Source organism: Aphelocoma coerulescens, chromosome 8 (assembly GCF_041296385.1).
Source record: "Aphelocoma coerulescens isolate FSJ_1873_10779 chromosome 8, UR_Acoe_1.0, whole genome shotgun sequence".
In the NCBI taxonomy this organism is placed as follows: Eukaryota; Metazoa; Chordata; class Aves; order Passeriformes; family Corvidae; genus Aphelocoma; species Aphelocoma coerulescens.
Window position 1 is genome coordinate 908617 of NC_091022.1, and position 21206 is coordinate 929822.

A 21206-nucleotide genomic window follows, 5' to 3' on the forward strand; every position below is an offset into this window, starting at 1 on the left:
AAAAGTAAATTTATGTATTTTCATGCAGTTTTCTTTGTGATTTTTAGTTAGACAACTCTGACTCATGGTGCTGCTGCCTTACAACTAAGGAGTTTTACGTACTCTTGTCATACCACACATTAGTAAAAGATGCATTATACCTCTCCACAGTTTCCCCTTCTCAGTTCCCAAAAGAACTGAATTACAGGATCAGACTTTCACACTTAGGCTGTACTAATTCAGGGAAAAAAGGTTAACACACTCAACAAAGGCAGCATAAAACAATCTGAAATATCTTAACTCCATGGCCATGTAATAAATAGAATAATATAGACATTTTTGAAGCAATATTTTTAAACAGTGGCTTTTTAAAAACAAGATGCTGTAGTTTTGTCATTTTAAGCTGTAACTAAAGTTAAAGATTATGTATTTACAAAAACCACAATTACGTTTTTAAACTAATTCATTATCTGCTTTTACAAAAAGGATGTCAGGCTGTAAGGCTACAGATACCATGTTAAAAAAAAAAACCAACACAGATGAAATATGCAACTAGCTTTCATTTTTACTTCAAAATCAGGAAAGACACGTCACCACTACTGGGCTGACTTTTCACCACATTGTTGCTAATTGTAACATTACTTAATCAAAGAGACAGACCTCCTCACGTTGCGAGGCCAATTATGCAATAGGCTCTGCATGGTGTGGCCATACAGCAGATCAGGAGAACACAAAGGTCCACTCTAGGAGGAGGGACAGCCTTTGGTCCTCCACCACATCACACAGAGATGTCACCACTCCATAGGCATTGGCAGGCTGGCCATTTTTCTAAGGCATCTTACAAGCAGCTATGATGTAGAAGAATGAGATCTCCTTCCAGGACACTCTGCTCACTCCCTTGCCCACAGCATGCATTTTTAAAGAGAGAGAAACCAATCAAACTTAATTCATGTTGCATTATTCACTAAGTAGCTACAGTCTCATCCAAAAATCTTAATTGTCTAATAACTCAAGTCACCTATTTCAAACGCAGCACCAAAGGAATGACTAGATAGCCAGAGGCTGCCTCAGACACGTACACACTAAATCTTGCTGTTAAGACGTCTAGTGAAGCCTTTTTTTGAAACAAAGCAATAAATACTGGCCTCTTGCATAAACATGTGCAGTGCTCTTCATGTGTAAAGCCACTCTGCTGTCTGATGTCTCACTGCTGTCCCAGGAGTGCGGGCTGTCAATCTTCCAGCTTTGCAAATCTGCTTTTCAGCCCTTGAGTTCTGACCATTAGCATGAAACCTGGCACATTCCAGCTAAATTATGAGCACTGTTAATTCCTCTAACCACAGACTGGCATCTTAATATATGGGAAAGCAAATGCAGGAAGGAAGAAGAAAAACATCAAGGCACAGCTGAGCATTTCCAGTGCTGCTCTTACCCTACACATGTCATTAAGGAACCATCTACACCCGTTCTGCAGCAGAAGGTTTGCAGACCTGCCTCTAGGTCCAGCCTTTTCCTGGGGGCCAGACTGGACTGCCAGGTCCAGCTTCCACCGTTACCTCCTGTGCTACACCCAGCTCTTGGATCATGCCAGGTTTAACACCTCTCAGCAGTCAATACCAAGGAGGCTGAAGTAAAGAAGAAAAGGGCATGGACAAAATTACAGAGCAATGGTGAAGGGTCTAGAGGGGAACCACATGAGGAGAGGCTGAGATCACTGGGTTTGTTCAGCCTGGAGAAAAAGAAACTTATCACAATCTGCAACTTCCCCACGAGGGGAAGGAGAGGGACAGGCACTGATCTCTGCCCTCTGGAGCCCAGTGACAGGGAGGGAACGGCCTGAAGCGGTGTTCGGGCAGGTTTAGGTTGGGTATTAGGAAAAGGTTCCTCACCCAGAGGGTGGCTGGGCACTGGAAAAGGCTCCCCAGAGAAGTGGTCACAGCACTAAGCCTGTCAGAGCTCAAGGAGCTTTTGGACAGTGCTCTCAGGCACATGGTGTGACTCTTGGGGATGCTGCTGTGCAGTGATAAGAGCTGGGACTCTGTGATCCTTGTGGATCCCTTCCAACTCAGAATATCCTATGATTCAACTAACTGCCTGTTCCTAAGCCTTGAGCCTGTTCTTTGGTACACTTAGGACTCGAGTTCTTCGCACCACACGAATGTGTCAGAGCAGTCTGAGCTGCTGCTGAAGTTACACAGAGCACACCACAAAGCAGAGGAAAAGGCAGAAGGCTTCCTTAGCAGCAACACAGGTTTCCAGGCTTGTGCACACAGATGAAGCAGAGTATCAGCCATGAGCTGGCCATGGGGCAAACGAAAAGGGTGAGGAAGTCCAGCATTTCCACTGACCACAATCATGAACTTCCTTTATAAAGAAATGGTGATGAACCTGCTAAACCACCTACCCGCCATGATCTTCTTGGTTACCCTGCGTGGTCCCACACCACCCTGAGAGCCCCAGGGAGGCTCCCACTGGCTCCAGAAGGCTTTCTGAAACAAGTGGTTTCTAAGAACTGGAAGAGTTCACAGCAGCCGCAGGCAGGACAGGACCCCGAGCCCACCAGCAGGCCCTGAACCTACTCTCAGACCACAACGTGAGAACCTGTGGTCTACGGGACAGTAGTGACATCCAACCTTGTACTGGCTGCTTGTCGCCACGATCAACAATCACTCAGTCACTGCTCATCAGCCTGGGGACAGACTTGCTAGCAGGGCTATTGTGTCAGGACAGGGGACAACAGTTTTAATCTGAAAGAGGGTCAGTCGAGATTAGATACGAGGAAGACGGTTTTTTCACAGTGAGGGTGGGCAGCCCCTGGCACAGGGTGCCCAGAGCAGCTGTGGCTGCCCCATCCCTGGAAGTGTCCAAGGCCAGGTTGGAAGGGGCTTGGAACACCCTGGTCTAGTGGAAGGTGTCCCTGCCCATGGCAGGAGGGCTGGACTAGATGACCTTTACAGGTGCCTTCCAACCCACACGGCTCCCTGATTCCATTCTATGACTCCAGGTCTGTGCAAAACCTGACCTTTATTCCACATCCGCGTTACACTCATTACTGGTTAAGCACAATCCAGTCTGTTTGTGCTCAACACCTCAGAGGAAGCCACTGTACCAGCAGTGTGGGTGGGTGTGCTCTGAAGGCACAGACAGTGGCAGGGCTTGGTACAAAGCAGTCTCTGTGCTGACTTGCTGTGAGCACTGAACCGCTTCTGACAGCAAAGTGACTTTTACATGAACACACGGTACTCCACATTTCACACAGGCATCTGTGCTCCAAATATTTTAGTAAGCATCCAGCTGTTCTCTCTGGACCCTACTCCAACCATATGCACTGTTTACCTTTCAAATTTTATTGCTCCAGGGAAGAGGAACCAGACATCTCCTTCTCTAAATGCTGGTACACAGCCAAGTTCTCCTCCTGTCCACCGTTTGCACACTCTGGGAGCTAACGTTTTCCACAAGCACAATAACCTATTTTTCTACAGCTAATCCAATACCTGGCATCAGGTCTCCAACTAAGAAGAGGACTGCCACGGGATTATATTCATTTTTTTGTTAGTTTACATACTAATTATAAATACAGAGGCCTCCAGACTGAATTACAGCCTACATAGAATCAAGGACCTGCATCTGAGGTGTAGGGCACCAACCCCCATGTCCTCATGGGTGTGTGACATCACACTGAAACAAAGACAAAGCATTAATCTCTTTGTGGCTGCTCCTGATGTGCAGCACTTCTCTTGAAGGCTCTTTTAAGCCTTAAGCATTCCCATGTAAACAAAACCTCAACCTGCTACAAAGTAATCTTGTGCAATTGGAAATAAATGTTTATTTTGAAATAAAAAGAAGGCATCTGCATATACACAGACAAATCAAAAGCCTTTGATCAACCCTTCAAAGCATGTCTGCATTTAACAAAAACTGTCAGGCTCATAACTTCCTTTGGAAAGAAATAGAATGTGATGTCCCACACCCTACTTACTCACCAAGATTATTTATCCCCCTAAAGAATATTGTTTTGTTTATTCAGTAACACAAATAAATCCAAACTAAAGATTTGTAGCTGTCACTTAACAGGGCAAGTGCTTTACTAATTAAAGCAGAAACAAGGGTGGAATAACATGGGACACACTGCCAGTGCTGGCACTCTCAGAATGTCCCAAACTTGCACCTCTTGCTTTCCTAATCCATCATGAGTAAACAGGTGGCCACAAAGATTACAGGCACCAGCAGAGGATCTCCATCACCACTAAAGCTTTTCCCCTACCAATCAATGTTACTTTAACACTGCCTCATAGTTTTGGGTTTGAATTCTACCCTAGAGCACCCGTATTCCCCACTCCTACCCCGTTACACCATTCCACCCCACAGAACCAGTGTGATCCTTGTTTGAAAGGTGCCACTGGAATTCAGGATTCGGGTTAAGCAATCTCCATAATAAGAGGATACAACAGGACGCTCTTGTACCATCTGATATTACAACAATGATATCTGCTTACACACATATTAAAGGGAGGTTAAATTTAAATATCTGAAAGGCAGGTATTCTAGGAAATAAAATTTAGAGTGGCCCCTGTCCATTCGAGCAGATAATCAGGATGAATAATTTACAGCTGCACTTTCGTGCCCGCTGCAGCCAAGAAGAGAGGCACCGTAAGGAGCTCGGGGAGATGCCGACACAGCTGCTCACCAAGCGGAATAATCGGGAGCACTCCGAGCAAGACTGGTCCAGTAACCTGTTTCACTTAGGTGACAAATAGGACAGAAAGCAGTGGGAGGACAAGGAATCAAAAAACAAACAAACAAAAAAAAAACACAACAAAAAAACCCCACAACAACCCAAAACCAGCATGCTCCCAGTGAGTGAGGTCAGAATTTCGTGCTTTTGCAGGACTGCACATTCTGCCTCAGAGGAAAACAGAGCTACGCTCGGGTTTCACCTCTAAATCATCACAGATTCTGGCCAAAGGTATTTTAGGGTCAAGAAAGGGTGCCTGACCTGGCACACTGCATTCAGGCCTTCCTGCTGTGCCACGGGGACCCAGGAGCTGTGAGTGATATCGTGGGAGCAGCATCCCCTCACCCCGACTGCTCCAGTAACAGCGAGCAGAACACAACAAACAGCTAACAAAGCAAACGTGCTCCAAGGAGCTCTCCAGAAAGCCAAGCAAGTCTCATCCTACAGCTGGGAATCCAGTACCACTTGATACCTTTTCCAGTGATGTGCACAGGATTGAATTAACAGACTGAACACTAATTTAGTACAGATGTTGCTCAGGCGGAAGGATGGTGCAGGTGTCATCAGGGGAGTGCCTTGTAAAAAGATGAGAAGTATCTGGAGGAATAACACTGGCATATAAAAACTGTCATTACAAAGGAGACAGATGGATAAAAAAAAAAAAAAAAAGTGTCTTTGAACAGATTAAAGAAATCCATGTGTACAGCTAGGAACTGCCAAAAAAGACATGCTATGGTCTGGAATAACTCTCATGAAACACAGGGAGCCACAGCACCCTGCAACTGTGTGAGGGGACAGCTATAAACAACCTCCTCCTACCATACAGCCTTGATAGGTTTTGCTTATCCACATCTAAAAGGTTTTTGTTAAAATCACAGTCTGTTTATTACCCGAAAATAGGAAAAAGCAGATAGACACAGGTGTGATTCAATGCAGCACAGTGAGAAGGGTCACCACATAACCACAGAATATACTGCACAATTTAGAGCCAAGATCCTCTTCCCAGCAGCACTTTGTCCACTAAAGTAGCACAAGGAACTATCACTTGCAGAACCTAAGAGTCATTCTGAAGTTAGGTTTGTTTACCCATCCACAAACAGAAAAATGCCTAAATACAAACCCAAAGGAAGTTACTCATGATGGATGGTTCACCTATTACCTGCCTTGCCTACTATTTACAACAAGCCTTGGTTGGGTAGCAGTTTTTTCCCATTGTTTTAAAGAATTTCCAGAGTGCTTTCAGCATTCTACTAAGCAATAGGAAGCATTTCTATCGATACATAAATTTTATTGACTGACATGGTAAGCAGCCTGCAGCAGAAATCTAAGATATTCATTCACAAATGCCAGATTACACATCCAGCTGAGCAGAATAAGAACCAGAACAGCCGCAGCTTTGCTGTACAAAACTCCCTTGTCTTCACAATCCAATATATTATCCAAAGATTAGCTTACAATTCATGCAAGGTAAATCAAAGCCAACTCTGCAGCTCTGCAGCATGTCTGTGATCAACTAGATCAATTAGCAAATGGATTTTAGTTAGACCAGTCTAAAATGAGATTACATTAGGCTCGTACTGGGAGGCTGGGTTTCAGTAGCACAGCCCTGGAGTTTCTGTGCTAAGCTCAAAATAACACAGAAGTATCCATTGCAAAATCCATATTAAACTGGAAACATGCAGGCCAACAGCCAGCCCCTGACAACAGCGGCTACATTCCCTCCCAAAATGCAAGGAGCTTACTCCATCTCCTCTGATAGGGACTAGAGCAGTGTTTTGGGCACAGTTTGTGTGCAGTCATGCACTAAACCTGGCCTAAAGCTTCTATGAACAAAGGCAGAAGAGCTCAAAAAGGAGGAGGATGTAAGCAACAGGGACGGAGAAATGATCTTGATCCATTTCCAGCACAAAAGGTGAAGGAATTAGTGTAACTGCTCTCCACTTAAGGGCGGGTCAGGCAGACAGATTTAAATAGGAGTGGTTCAAAACAGTTTGGATTATATTCTCTACAGTACAAAGACCCAACCCCTCCAAAAATGAATGGAACATTGTTCTACTGATGGAAACTGTCTTAAGTCATTGCTTTCCTTTTGTTGAGGTTTTTAAAACATCAAAGGAGGCAGAAGCACAAGTTAAAATCCTTACAGTGCTTAAAAGAGCATAAATATAATACCACTTTATTCTTCACCTCCTCTTGCTTTGCCAAATACGTTTACACACAAACACCACAGCACATTACAGAACACCACCGTAACACAGGCATTGAAAATAAAGAAATCAAAATGCTGAACTATAACACTTTACAACTAGCAACTCAAGCACACCTTGAAATCCTAGATATCCCTAGCCAAGCCCAGTAACTCACATTCCAACATCAGCCTACAAAGTTTCATTAGCACAGACACCATTTGCTCACATTGTCAATAATAAACCAATGGACAGAAGGGGGGGGGGAAGTCTTATAATTGCTCCAGTCTCCCATAAAAATAAGGCTGGGTTTTCAATAAAATTGGTAAGTTGTCTTCAAAAGTTAATACAGTCAGTTTGGCCTGCACAGAAAACTTCAGTTGCTCTTAGTCTTATGCTGTTGGGGAGAAAGGTTTGTGGGTGGGTTTCATGCAATTTTGCGACTCAAAATAATAAAAGCAAGGCTTTCCTCTTTGCCAGTGCATGTTGAATTTTCCAAAGATAACCCACAGATTTTGGATTCTAGGACCATAACCTTTAGAAACCTAGTTCTAGGACCTGCACTTCAGAGAAAAGTGTGATTCATTTGACAAAATTAGCAGGATGAGTAGAATGAGCTACAAAGTGTCAGGTTAAACCTAAAAGTTACACCGACCCGAGCATTGCTTCCACAAACTTTTCAGCTTGGAATGCACCTCTGAAGAGTTTAAGGACAGACTGCCCCATCCCACACACACTCTCTTAACCTATTATTTATTGCAGCTCTGGTTTTAAAACCTCAATCAAAGAGCAGGTGGAGTTGAGTTAAATTTTAAAAAAAGATCACATTATATTAACTACATCACACCTCATTTCCCATTTCTAATCAACAAAAGGAAAGTAATCAATGACCTAACAGGAAGAGTGACCAGCCTTACTGATGTTAGACCACTGACTGCACCAGGAGCAGCACTCGTTCTCCTGCTCTATAAATATGAAAGAAGCCTGAAGCCATGTCCAGAAATTAGTAAAATTAACTCTGCAATCAAAGTGAAAATAATAAAGGTAGGGAGGTTATAAATCAGTTGGAAATCCACATGAAGGACAAGAAAGTAAGGAGTGAAGCAACACAGAGGCAAAAACTCTTCAGTACTTTAAAGACAGCAAAGGGAAGAAAGATACAGAAAGTAAAATGCTCCTTTATGAAATGTTGCACAGATCACCACTTAATTAAACAAACTATTCAAAACGCTTAAAACCAAACACCTTACTAGAATACTCTAGAGCAGTCAGAGGCAATAAACAGTGCAAACAAGAAGATACACACGTGCAAACAAGAAGATATACTCATGTCTGCATAGGAGAGGCAGCACAGCATTCAAGGAGGACACAGAACAAAAGGATGAGACTCTTCCAGCTCACATCACCAGTAACAAACCGGGAACCAGTGTCTCTCCAGCACAGCTGTCTCCCAGAGTGGCTGGCTCTCACAGGAAAACAAAGGTCTATTCTCAAACAATGAAGAAAGTACTTCCACCACTGAATGACCTTATAAGCAAGAGGAATCCAGCTGTTGCTGTCTCAAACTATACAAAGACATTTATTGTCCCAATGAAAGAGGACAAAGAGTCCTAACAATCAAAAATAGCATGCAGGCTGTGAAAGGACAGGCATTTGCCCATCAGGATATTAAGTTTACCAGTTTAGGAGGACTGAGGACAGAAAAGTAGCGGGACTACGTGTCCAGCACCCAGAGCCAAGAAAAACACAAGTGTGGGTTACAATTTGCTTACCTTCTATAGAAGGGGCCTGGTCCACAGCCGCATATAGCATCTCTTTCAAAGCCTGCAAGGGAGAGGCAGAGAACAAGGAACATCGTTAGTATTAAAAGAGAGGAAAAAAAATTACACTGTTTTGATATGCCTGTTTGAAAACAAAAGCAATTAAAGCCCTTTTATCCTGCAGACTGGCACAGAAAGCTATGGTACGTGATGTCAAGGCTATTACACGTATTTCTGCTCCCAAGTAAAACAGGTTCATGTTTACTGACTGCTTTGTCTAAAGCCTGTTATCTTACTAATCTATAAAATTTATTCCAACTGTACATTTCAACATCTTCCTTTGGAAAAATGTTTCCCAGTTGGTAGGATGCTAAAGGCTTTACATTAAAAAAAAATAAAGAAATAACAACAAAACCTGAAGTGTTGCGTGACACAAAGGAGTTTGTCAAGGCAAACAGGAAAAGCAGCCTCAGGGATTTCTCATCACTGTTATTCAGGAGTACAAAAATACACATACATCCTAAAAGATGAAGACAACACGATGAAGGAGATTAGGGAACCAAGGGTGACAACCCGCTCTAGAGATGGGAGCTGAAGAGCAACGTTAATACCAGCCAGAGTCATTAACCAGGTTTCAGATCCTGGAGGCACCATGAGCTGCCTCCTGGAGAGCACAGAGCAGCCACTCACCCACAAGAGGGGAGCACAGCAGCAGCAGGTCCAGGAGGCAAGGGGGTCCTACAGATACACACAGAGCACCCCTGGCAATCACCCCTCCTTCACCAGAGCCACGAGGGAGGCACCACATCACGAGCCTCATCACTCACAGTTCATCTCTGGAAGGCCTCTTTCCAGGCAGTTGTTGAGGTGCTGGTGTTACTCCAGACATAGATTAAAGATTTGCTCGCTCACATCACATAAACTGAATTCAGATCAGTGACTGAAGGAATGAGGTGAGGTCAGGAGAGGGTCACAATGATGATCAGAGGCTTGAAGCACCTCTGCTTAGAGACAGCCTGAGAGAGCTGGGTGTGTTCAGCCTGGAGAAGAGAAGGTTCCAGAGAGACCTCAGAGCCCCTTCCAGGGCCTAAAGGGGCTCCAGGAGAACTGGAGAGGGACTTGGGACAAGGCATGGAGTGATAGGACAAGGGGAATGGATTCAAAACTCAGTTTTAGAGTAGATATTAGGAAAAAAAATCTTTACTGGGAGGGTGGTGAGGCCCTGGCACAGGTTGCCCAGAGCAGCTGTGGCTGCCCCATCCCTGGAAGTGTCCAAGGCCAGGTTGGACAGGGCTTGGAGTAACCTGGGATAGTGGAAGGTGTCCCTGCCCATGGCAGGCAGTTGGAACAAGATGGTCTTTTAAGGTCCCTTCCAACCCAAAACATTCCAGGATTCTATGAATAACCTGAACCATAAGTTTGGAACTAGAAGCCACCAGGAAGGACCCATTCCTACTACAAAGTGATTTGCTTACACACACCTCACATCTTAATGTCCATACCGAACATGAGCACCCTCTACCACTGAAAAAAACAGATCTTATTCCCTCACTTTTGAGCCCACAGAAATCTAACACAAAAAAGTCATTCAGGTCTTCTTAGTTCCTATCTATTCTGCCTGATTCCCAACATATCCCATACTTCTACATTCTTGAAAAATAGCAGCAGCAGAGGTGTGTGTCATAGTGTCCAGGACAAAACCTCCCAGCCTAAATGGCAAATCCCCCAACACCCTCGAGGTAAAAACCACCAGCTCAGCAGCTGGGACCTGAGCACTGTTGTAACCCGGTGGTTACAATCCTGTTAGGTAAATACGAGGTCTAAAGGACAAGTCTGTTTATCACACAATAGCCGAGGTGGCTGCTTACACCGGCAGCTCTGGCATCTCTCAAAGGTCTGGCTCCTGAGTCCACAGAGGTCTCAACAAAGGTCACTTGCATAATTGTTTTCCCAGATGAGCCACTGCTGAATGATCCTCATTCCAGCGGTACAGCTCTCCCCTACCCTTGGTGCTTTCCTAAAATTCCTCAGGAACACTGGCCACTTCACTCCCTTCCCCCCGTGACTCACTGGTCAGCAGCACATGATCTGCCTCTGCACACCAAGTGGTCACAAAGTCTCCCTCCTTTTCCATCCCACTCGTCATCCTCACCTACCTGTAACTTTTTCCATGAACCACAACCACATGACACAGGATACACAAACCAGAAGAGACAGGACATTGCAAGTCACTGTAGTAACAACTCGTCTCTTAACCCACCCAGAGGTAAACCGGGTGTAATTCCTACCTCTAGTTTTATCAGTCATTTTTTAAGAAACAAATTTAAAAGGACAACATTGACAGTCCTGCACTAAACAATCTTGAAAGCTGAAGGTGTCAGTCGTCCCACAGACCTCTCCCCATGCAGGCTGACATAGTACAATCTGGCAGCTGCAGGGCAGCAGATTTTGTTACTGCTTTCCTGACCTATATAAGTAAACCAATAACCTGAAAGTGAAAGACTCAGTGCTCCTTCACACCTAAACTATTTAGTCCTCTAGATTACAGAATTGTAGGACTGATCGTTTACAAAAGTTATCCATCACTGTCAATGTGAAACACTCAAGAATTACTCGTTCTGCCCTCAAACTAGACAAAAGGGGTATTGCCTTGCTTTAGACTGTGCCAGCGCTACACCTTGCACCCACAGCAAACTTGTGTAAATACATATGAGAGAACAAAAAAAAAGGCAAAAAGAAAACACTTGGAAACGCAACCATCAAACCTTAACAGTGAACAAAATCAAGGACAAAAACCTTAAAACGCAAAAAACCCTGCTGTCTTAAAGGAGTCTTTCAAACCATTTATGCTCCTCTAAGCTCGTCCGCTAACAGCCCGAAGGACAAACAGCGAAATAGCACAACAGATTTGTGTCAGGAGGTGGCAAGCCTGGGTGTGAACTGCCTATCATGAAGCTGGGTTTGACGAGCAGAATTGGCCACCTCCCAAAAACTGAAAGACGGTTTCTGCAAGAGAGACTCTGAAGGCAAGCAGGCAACCTCAGCTATCAGTTTCCTCTCCCCACACCTACTTCCTGCTGCAGGTGGTGTCTGGGAGAAATGATGCCTAAAACACAGCAACCTGTTTCTCTTCTCAAAAATGGACTTAAAACCTGGGGTCTCCCTCGGAGGGAAGGGAGGTCACCTGCTCATACCTTTACCCATCTCTCCCATGAACTTTGCACCTGTAATAGCTGTTCTGCTCCTGCCCCAGCTGATGTGATTTCAAAGGTATTATGCACGTTTCCTATAAAAATACCATCAGACTTCTGCAGATAAACAAATTCAGGCCAGATTAACTGCAACCTAACAGCCCTCTGGCAACTGTGCAACTGAGCTGTACAGTTCCATCAGCTGGACGTGCAGACACACACTTGCATTTAGAAGCCTGAGCAAGCAGAGCAACCCTCTCCTCCTGAAAGCAATCCAGAGAGGGACACGAGAGCAAAGGAAACCAGGAGAGTTTGTGGATCAACAGAGGACTAACAACCCCGCAATTTCACTGCATCAAAAATGAACATTATATGCAGCAGAGCAAACTCTCAGCAAAAAAAAAGAAGCATCAGCTGAAATTCATGCAAGCGTTACCTGAATTTGTTCAGTACTGACTATGTGGAAATGAGGATTCAGTTGTCTGGCACAAAACATTGGGATTCTGTTTGTTTTCATGTTTTTCCTGTTTTCATATTTTTCCAAAGGAAGTGAAGGGCAAATGAACAGCCCAAAACTTTTAAGGCAAAAAGTGCACTGAAGCAGTGCACATCACAGCAATAGCTTATCAGGCTAGGAAAATGTGACCCACTTTACAGAAGAAAATACACTACCAGATCCCCTAAAACAAGGTGAGCAAACCACTGCTGCTGCCAGGGTGAGGCACATCCACGGGTCACTGCCAGATGCCCCCCCCCAAAAACCACTGCTCCCCTCTGCTGTGGGCTTCGCACAGAGAAAGCAGCAAGTACAGAAGCTTGAAGCATTACTTCTAACAACCAGGAAGTTTTGGGATGCCAGCTCCTGAAATTGTAACCAAAGTTGTTTAAAACTTTGTCATATTTAACGTCATCAAGAAGCATTTCCACAATTTAAGCATTTGTCAACACGTTGTTCTAAACTCAACTGCGTCCGGGGAGCAGCCTGATAATGACACTCACTATTCCAACAGGAAAAATCATCCCTTTATGTCAGGACTGGGTATTCTGCTGCTGCCACCAGTCCTCTCATAAAGCCTTCCTGGTCATTTGCACTAGCTTAGATTTCCAGAACCATCAGTTGGGGATGGATTTTCCTTAGTAAATGTGACGCATCCAATCCGCATTATTTAATGCAATCTTCAGAATGGAAATTTGGCATGGAAAGCCAAACCAAGCCAATCAAGGTTTGTGTAAAGCTCCACATTAATGTTGACTCAGTCATGGTAAATGTCTTTGGGAAAAGCTGAACGAAACAGAATAGCATTCATTGCCATTTTTCCTCTTTTCTGTAAGCCAAGTACTCCTTCTCAAAAAGCAGATGTGCAGTAATGGTCATTGCAGCACTTCTGCTGAAAGAGAACAAGAATCCAAGTCACACCTACCAAAATGTATCTTACTTTCGCCTGTTTAAAGGAAATTACTGGATTTTTCTCTCCCTAAATCTCTCACTCTGACTGCCAGCCCTAAGCCTGGGTAACTTCCATACTTCTTATAAGCGCACTTAAAATACTTGAACTGATTATTTTTGGAGGGAAAGATCACATCAACGGTAAGAAGTTTTGAGGACTGTCAATTGTTAAAGACCACCTGAAAGTGAAATTACATTTTTAGGTATTGAAAACACAACAATCTCATTGTTTTTTCTGGCATTATCTCCAACAGATTACACCTGGTCTGGCTGGCAAAGCTCCCCCAGGCACGCTGGCTCCAAATCTCATCCAAGGATCTCACAGGTTACCTGCATCCTGCCACTCTCCAGGGCTTAATGACTGCATCTGCTCTCCAGTGGAAATAACTACAAATGCCAGAGCAGAAAACTAAGATGAGAGCATGGAAGCTTTATGATACGGAATGACTTAAAGAAACTTCCACACCATCTTTTAATCCTTTCATGGAGAATGGCTTCAAACGGAAAGAGAGCAGGGTTCGATCAGATATTAGGCAAAAAAATCTTCCCTGAGGGTGGGCAGGCCCTGGCACAGGGTGCCCAGAGCAGCTGTGGCTGCCCCTGGATCCCTGGCAGTGCCCAGGGCCAGGTTGGACAGGGCTTGGAGCAGCCTGGGACAGTGGAAGGTGTCCCTGCCCATGGCAGGGGGTGGCACCGGATGAGCTTTAAGATCTCTTCCCACCCAGCCCATTCCAGGATTCTGGGATCTGGAATGTGACGTCCTGGAAACGGGAAGAATCTTTTCAGAGCTCTCTACCCAAGATCACCTCTCACTCTGAAAGGGCGCTTACTGCTTTAATTAAGAAGGAAACGATGTAAACTGCGAGGTGAAGAAACATTGTAACGCTATTAAATACACCAACAACGTTTTAAAATGTTACTGTGACACCTTCTGCAGGCACTATTGCACACAAGGAACGCTGGCAGCCTTTAACCTCACATTCGCTAATCGACGCCTGGGAATTTCTCTGGATAAAGGAGGGCTGGGTACTTTTTGCCTCCGGTATAATCAACAAGTAAACTGAGGCAGCGCTGGGCTTTTATGCACTGCACCCACACGACCACCAGTTACTGAATAATAAATGCCGGGCTATTCCATCGCTGCAATATGCATGAGCAGGCGGCTGACTCACATCCAGCCAGCTGCAACAAGGCAAACAAAGAGTTGGAAAGTTATTACTGAAAGGGAGGGTGAGGTTTGTGTTTTCGTTCACTCTACATTAAGTTGTCTACCCAAGGAGGAGATTACTTGTGATTAGAAGGAGTAAGAACTTGAAGGAAGTTTTTTACTGAAATCTACATTTTAGACTGGGATGGGGGAATGGAGAATGACACAATAACATTGAAGTTAAAACAGCTGAAAATTAACCTCCGAGAATGACAACAGTGGCCGATGAGCAGCAGAGCTCTTCACACGTAAATCAAGGTGTCGTGGTTCACTGGGTCTCCCTACCCTCTCTGCACAGCTGTTTGCTCAGCACGCAGCCAGATCTTTCACCCTTGTTATTTTCCCCCTTGCCGTCCCCTCCAACCCTGCTCTTAGGAAGGTGTCCAAGCTTTCTGTTTCCAGGAACAGAAGACAACTCTCACAGGGATAACCCATCAGAGACATGATGCAGAGCAAAACCGGTCCTTTATTTTATCAAGACAATGGTTTTCCTCCTCCTCAAAGACCGGTGGCATTATTCGGCCATCTAGCTCTCCACATAATTCAAGGAGATCACAATATTGTTGTAAAGCCAAATCCAACTGCAGTTTTTATTTAAACGTTCATTCCTCTGCAGTCAGGTAAAGGAAAACAAAGGAAGAGTGAAAAGGGCAAATATAAACTTTTCTAGCTCGACATTACAACAAAGCAGGCTAAGATTAATGTGGTTTTCCTTGCAAATGCAGACAGATTAATAGGGACAGTATAAATGAATCGCTATTATAGTCCCAGGGAGAAAATACAGGCCTTCGAACAACAGCAAAGGTTGCATGGTTTTAACTGAGTCAACCAGTCAAGAAGTTTTGCTGATCACGGCTGCCCTACAATCAGCTTTCCGTTGTCTAGATTTAATTATTACTTGTGGAAAAGACATCGCTGGCACCTGCCACTTTTTACTGCTGACGCTGAAATAGGAAATGTTTTTACTACAAATAACCACCCCCAGCTCCGTCCAGTTAAACCCAAGCCCAGCACCGGTGTGATAAATCTGAAACGAAGCAATCAGCGTGACCTTTAGCAGGCTGGCGCGATAAAGCCTGGAAAGCTGTATTCTGCAGATAATTCACGATTAATGCAGCAGAACTTGGTGTAAACAGCGCACATAAACGCCCCGACTCGGGTGTGAAACAGCGAGATGCAGAGCCTTACTTAAAAAATGATCGTAAAATGGGAGTTGATGCGGCTTTGGTGCCTTGTTTTGGGGGGCTCAGGGCAGCTGTTGGGGGTCTGGTGCCCTGTTTTGGGGGGCTCAGGGGAGCCGACAGCGGTACCGGTGGCCCCGGCAGGGCAGGGAGGGCGCCGGGAGCTGCCCAGCCCGGCGGGATCGCCCTTGGGAGGCCGGGAGCCTCTCAAAGTCACCGCTCCTCCGCCGCCGGGGCCGGGAACCGGCGCTGCTGCTGAACCCCGGCCGGGGCTGCGGGTGCCCGGTGCCGAGCACCGCACCGCGCGTGTGCCCCGACCTCCGTCCCCCGGCAAGAGGTTACAGGCGGCAATTAATTCATTAATTAGCGCACCGGACACCCGAGGAGCGGGTGCCCAGCGCCGCAGCCTCCCCGCCGCGGCGGACACACACGCGCTGCCGCTCCATCAGCACCGCCCCGCGGCACGGCGGGCACCGGGAGGCGCGGGGGGCCGGGGCCGGTGCCCCCGCACTCTACCGGGGCCGTACCTCATACTGGATGTACTGCTTCCGCCACTCGGGGGTGATGTGCGCCGCGAGGTGCTCGGCGAACTTCATCCTGCCGCCGCCGGCGGGCCGGGGCCGCGCTCGCTCCGCGCCCGCAGAGCCGCCTCGGCGGCGCCTGGCTGCGAACGGGCGTCGGTAGTGGGGGGCGGGGGGGGTCCGCCGCCACCGCACATGGGCCCCCGCCCGCCCGCCCCGCCACTCTTCAGCCCGCCTCGGGCCTCCTCAGCGCCGCCCCGCCGCTGCCGCCGCCTCCTCGGCCGCCGCCGCCGCCATATTCGCCACCGCCTCCCGCCGTCACCGCCCGCAGCCAACCGGCACCGGCACCGCGCGTCCCCGGCACCGCCGCCCGCCCACCGCCGCGGGGCGGGGCCTGCGCCCGGCACCGCCCCGGGCCCGCCCGCCCGCCGGCACCGCCGCTCCGCCGCCCCGGGCGGGGCCTGCGCCCGGCACCGCCCCGGCACCGCCCCGGCACCGCCCCGGCACCGCCCCGGCACCGCCCCGGCACCGCCCCGGGCCGGCCCCGGCAGGAGGCGCCGTTCCCGCGCTCGCCGCCGGGGGGCGCCGCGGCCCGCGCGGGCTCGGGTCGGGCTCGGGGTCGGGCTCGGGGCGCGGGCGCGGCACCCGCGACCCCCGGGACGGCCGGGACAGCCCTGGGGCAGTGCGGGGCTCTGTGGGGAGGGACGGGACGGGAACGGGAGGAGGATGAGAAGGGAAGGGGGTGAGAACAGGATGGGATAGGGTGAGAGCGGGGATGGGGATGGGATGGGAGTGGAACGGGGTCGGAATAGGGGTGGGAGGGGAGGGGGTGGGATAGGATGAGAGTGGGGATGGGGATGGGAGCGGAACGGGGTCGGAATAGGGGTGGGAGGGGATGGGGTGCGATAGGATGAGAGTGGGGAAGGTGATGAGACGGGGATGGGATGGGAGTGGGATGGGCATGGAATGGGGATGGATGTGGAAGGGGATGGGATCGGGAAAGCAGTAGGATGGGATGCGATCAGTGTATGATGGGATTTGTATGGAGATGTGATGGGAAGGGACTGGGATGAGGATGAGGTGAAACGGGAATGGGGTGGGAAGGGGAGAATTGTGGCAGGGAGATGTGTGTGTATGGGGGGAAGTAAGTGACAGGATGGGGAGGGATCAGGGAGGGGAAAGACAGAGGACAGGGACAGAGATGGGGGAAAGAGCAGGAGAAAATACAGGAAAGAACAAGAGTAAGAATTGGGGGAGGAGGGAAGCTGGGCTGACAGGCCACAAAAGGCCGGGAGAAAAGGGAAAAAAAGAGAAGAGGGGAAAAGAAAGGGGGAGGGGAAAGGGAAAAGTCTTCAAAAGTTGCGTGATCTCCACAGCCTTTGCCCGTGCACTGCCCATCAATGCCGTGCACATCCGGGCTGGCACAGGGGGAGCAGAGGCTCCAGGGCAGCTTTGGAGCAAACCCACCCGCACGGGGCCAGGCTGCCCTGGAACACAGACCCCCCCCGGGGCTGGCAGGGTCGGTACCCGCTGAGTCACGGCCTGAGAGACCAAACTGGAGCCGGTCGGAGTGGGGCTGCAACCCCTGGTTATCGCAAGGATTTTCAGTGGCCCTAACCCTGCCCCTCCCCAGTTCCTAGATTTTGGGGATTTGCCGCATTTGGGATTAATTTTGGTCTCCTTCAAGCCTCCCAACCTTTGGCACAACTTCAGGTGACAGCTTTCAGCTTTTTCCCACCCTCGCAGGGCCGATCCCATCCCCGCTGCCGGCCCTCGGCAGCACAACCTCCCTCCCCGGCGGCAGCTGCCGGAGCATCGCTCCCCCGACACCCGCAGAGCTCGTTTGTTGCGGAGATTTATAGGGGTCCTGTCGCAGGCCCGGGGATCTGTGATTTGCGAGGGCTGAGATTCGCCTGGCAGCGACAGCGGCGCTCGCTGATACCATCTCTTAATTATGTTTGCAGCAAACCCTTGGATGAGCAGAGCTTTAGAGCCCTTCCTGCGGAGCTCCGCACTCAGCAGCCTGCCCGGCGCTGACCCCGGCACCAGCCCGCCGCCGTGTCGCAGCTTGGCTTAACATTTCGCAGGTCGCCGGCTTCTCAATGCCTCACCTTGGCAGGCGCTGGTGTGCCCGGTAACACCGCCCGGGGGCTGAGCCTGCTCCCGCCGCGATCCGACGGGAGCTGGGCTTGTACAGCCCCCGACCCTTTGAATGCTGTCGGGCTCCCGGAGATAGCTTGCAGCGGGGAGCAGGAAAGGGGATTAGGAAATAAATATTCTCTTTGTTGTTTGCTGGAGGCATTGCCTGGAATACATACTGGGGTGTATAATAAATTAACGTCTTCGGATACGACGGCGGGCAAATTTCATGATGGAAAGTAACCAGTGATCCCCCCTTCCATTTATTTATTTTGTATCAATAAATGCTCTTTTTTGGCGTTAAACCGAGACAGATGATAGCAGGGGAGACAGAGCAGAGGCTGGGTTCTTTGCTCACCGTTGCCCTGCAGAAACAGCTCCATTCAAGTGTCTGATTGGCAAATCCCTGCTTCCTGTTACCGGACAGCCTTTGGGACCACACATCCTAGTGTTTCGCTGCTCTGCTGCGACTCGGGGCTTTCCAACTCCTCTAAAGGTTTCAAAACTCCCAGCTCTGCATATCCAGGCTTGGGGGAGGGATGCAGGAAAGGGGAAAGGGCAAGGAGAAGCCTTAAGCGCAGGAGAAAAGGCCAGCACCGCCTGCCTCTGCTGCCTTCTGCCCACGGCTGGGTGGAGGGCAGGCACGGGCAATCCAGGTGACACTGAAGTGGGATGCTGGTCCCAAACAATCCTGGTCTTGGGTCTGGATCTCAGTCCCCAGAGCTCAGGTTTGGATCCTCGTCGCTGTGGCTTAGGTCTGGATCTCACTCCCCATACCTCACTGGCATCAGGCTGCCACGTTTTCCTCATCTCTCTCTCTTTTCCAGGAAAAAGTTTGCATTGTGATTTCCCCCGTTCTGTTGTAGTTAGGAAAAAATCATAGAAGCAATGTTATTTGCATTTTTAAACCCAGCAAGGAGAAGCCAGAGTGGGCTTTCCGCCAGTGCAGTCTGGCACTTGCTTTGTTGGGAGCGTATAGAATAATTTATAAATAGCATGGTGGGATTTTTTAAAAAATATATAATTATACTTTTAAAGCTCCTGCATGTCTGGGGGAAAGGAGTCTTCAAAAAAAGGCTTTAGAAAAAAGAGTCTTGCAGAGGGAAAATTTGCTTTACTGGCGCTCATAAAATCACAAAGAGGAGGGTTTTCCATTGCAGGAGACAATGCAGGAGAGCCACGGACCTCCTCCCACCTTCTCCTCAGGCAAAAGGATTTTAAGACACCTGGATATTTAGGGGCTCGGTTTGGCATGGGAGGAAATGCTTTAGGAGCATGAACTGCCCCAGCCCCATGAGCAGAGCTGAGCCTGGACCATGGGGTCAGGGGGACCGGTGTGATTTACTAAATTCCCTTATTGTTCAGCATCAGGGGGATCTGGGAAGATGAAGTCATCTCTCACTAAAAACAGAAGAAATAATGCCCAATCCCAGGGTCTGGGGAGCAGCAGCACGTCCCAACCTTGGTGCAGAGGCAGCGGAGGCATCAGGAGGGGCAAAGGCTGCTCTTTGCATCCTCCACTGCCCTGCCCTGCCCTGCCCTGCCCTGCCCTGCCCTGCCCTGCCCATGCGGTTATTCCTGCTCCAGAGGGACCACCAGGGGCTTCACTGCTGCTGCTTGGAAAGGAGGACAGGGAATAAATAAATGCAGAAATAAAAGCAAGTTGGGAGCGAGCTTGGTGTGGAACAAGGAGAGAATTGAGTAAATCACACCAAGAGATGCTGCCCTGACTTCCAGGATCAATAGAGCTCCGGCCCCTGGGCTTGAACACCCCCAGCACCCCCCGGCCAGCCCCGAGCGCTCCCATTACCAGCTCCATCCATGGCGGTCTTGAGGAACAGGGTCGATATATCAGATTTCCCAGTGCAAAAGTGCACAAATCCTCCAGCAGCCTGGGCTGGAGCTATTGATTTTTCTTGTATTTCCCCTCCCTACTGGCAGAGGATGAGGGTGTGATGATGAGGAGCTGGGGTCCCGGGTCCCAATGGGAAGAGGCAGTGGACAAGGTCAGACTGGGAGCAGCCCAGGCCACAGGGAGATGTCAGGGTGTCTATACACCCAGGGAGCTGCCTGCAGAAAGGTCTTTTAAGCCAGGAGGAGCAGTGGTTTCCAGGAAATAGTAACGCCATGGACTGATCTGATTCCAGTGGCAGGGATGTTGGTATCCATCCATCCTCTCCCAAGCACTGCCCTGGCAGCTCCTGCAGACTTTCCAAGAAGGGTAAGATGATGCTTTTGTCTCTGTTTCAGGATGAGACCTGCCAGGAGGGGCCATGCCTCCCCCGGCCTGGGATGCAGCAGGGTCAATTTACCCGCCGGCTGAATTTGCTCCACTGGGACTTGAATCCATCACAGAGGTGGATTTAGAACTCAAAATTCCCAACAGCCAGCCCCAGGGATGGAGCAGCTCATGCAGTTGTGGGTCTGTGGGCAGTACCTCTGCCATGCTGGGCTTGTGTGTCACCTGCCTGCACTCCCTGGGGCAGGATTTTCCCCACACATCGCCCATCCCACATCCACATGGATGCCTGATGTTAGAAGTCCCAGCATCGGGCAGCAACACTGCCCTGACTGGAAACCCCTCTGTAGGTTTGGTTGCTACTGAAACACTTAGGGATGCAGACACACAGAGAAGGAAGCAGCTCCCTTTCTCCAGAACTGTGCCCTGTGGTGGGAGCAGAGCTGCGTCTGCGCTGGGTGACCTTTCCCGGGCTGACTCATGGCCGTGAGCAGGCGGCAGCTCCTCGCGGCTCACAGTGTCCCCTCCGCTCTGCTGAGGTCACAGCAGCATCCTGCCTGGAAGCCCAGCCAGGGAATCCGAAATAGCCCATCTGCCCAGGCGGTTCAGTGCCCCTGCCAT

The 21206-nt window shown here is 48.7% G+C and overlaps 1 protein-coding gene across 1 annotated transcript in view; it reads right to left on the reverse strand.

Annotated features, from left to right (window-relative positions):
* The window catches only part of XPR1 (xenotropic and polytropic retrovirus receptor 1), a 105584-nt gene extending 89165 nt beyond the window's left edge, over window positions 1-16419 (reverse strand). The window contains exons 1-2 of the mRNA XM_069023780.1: window positions 16214-16419; window positions 8673-8724 (exon numbers count right to left, since the gene is read on the reverse strand). Of these exons, the coding sequence (XP_068879881.1) occupies window positions 8673-8724; window positions 16214-16282 (121 nt within the window). The 5' untranslated portion in view covers window positions 16283-16419. The remainder of the gene's footprint in view (window positions 1-8672; window positions 8725-16213) is intronic.
* Window positions 16420-21206: the final 4787 nt, after the last annotated feature.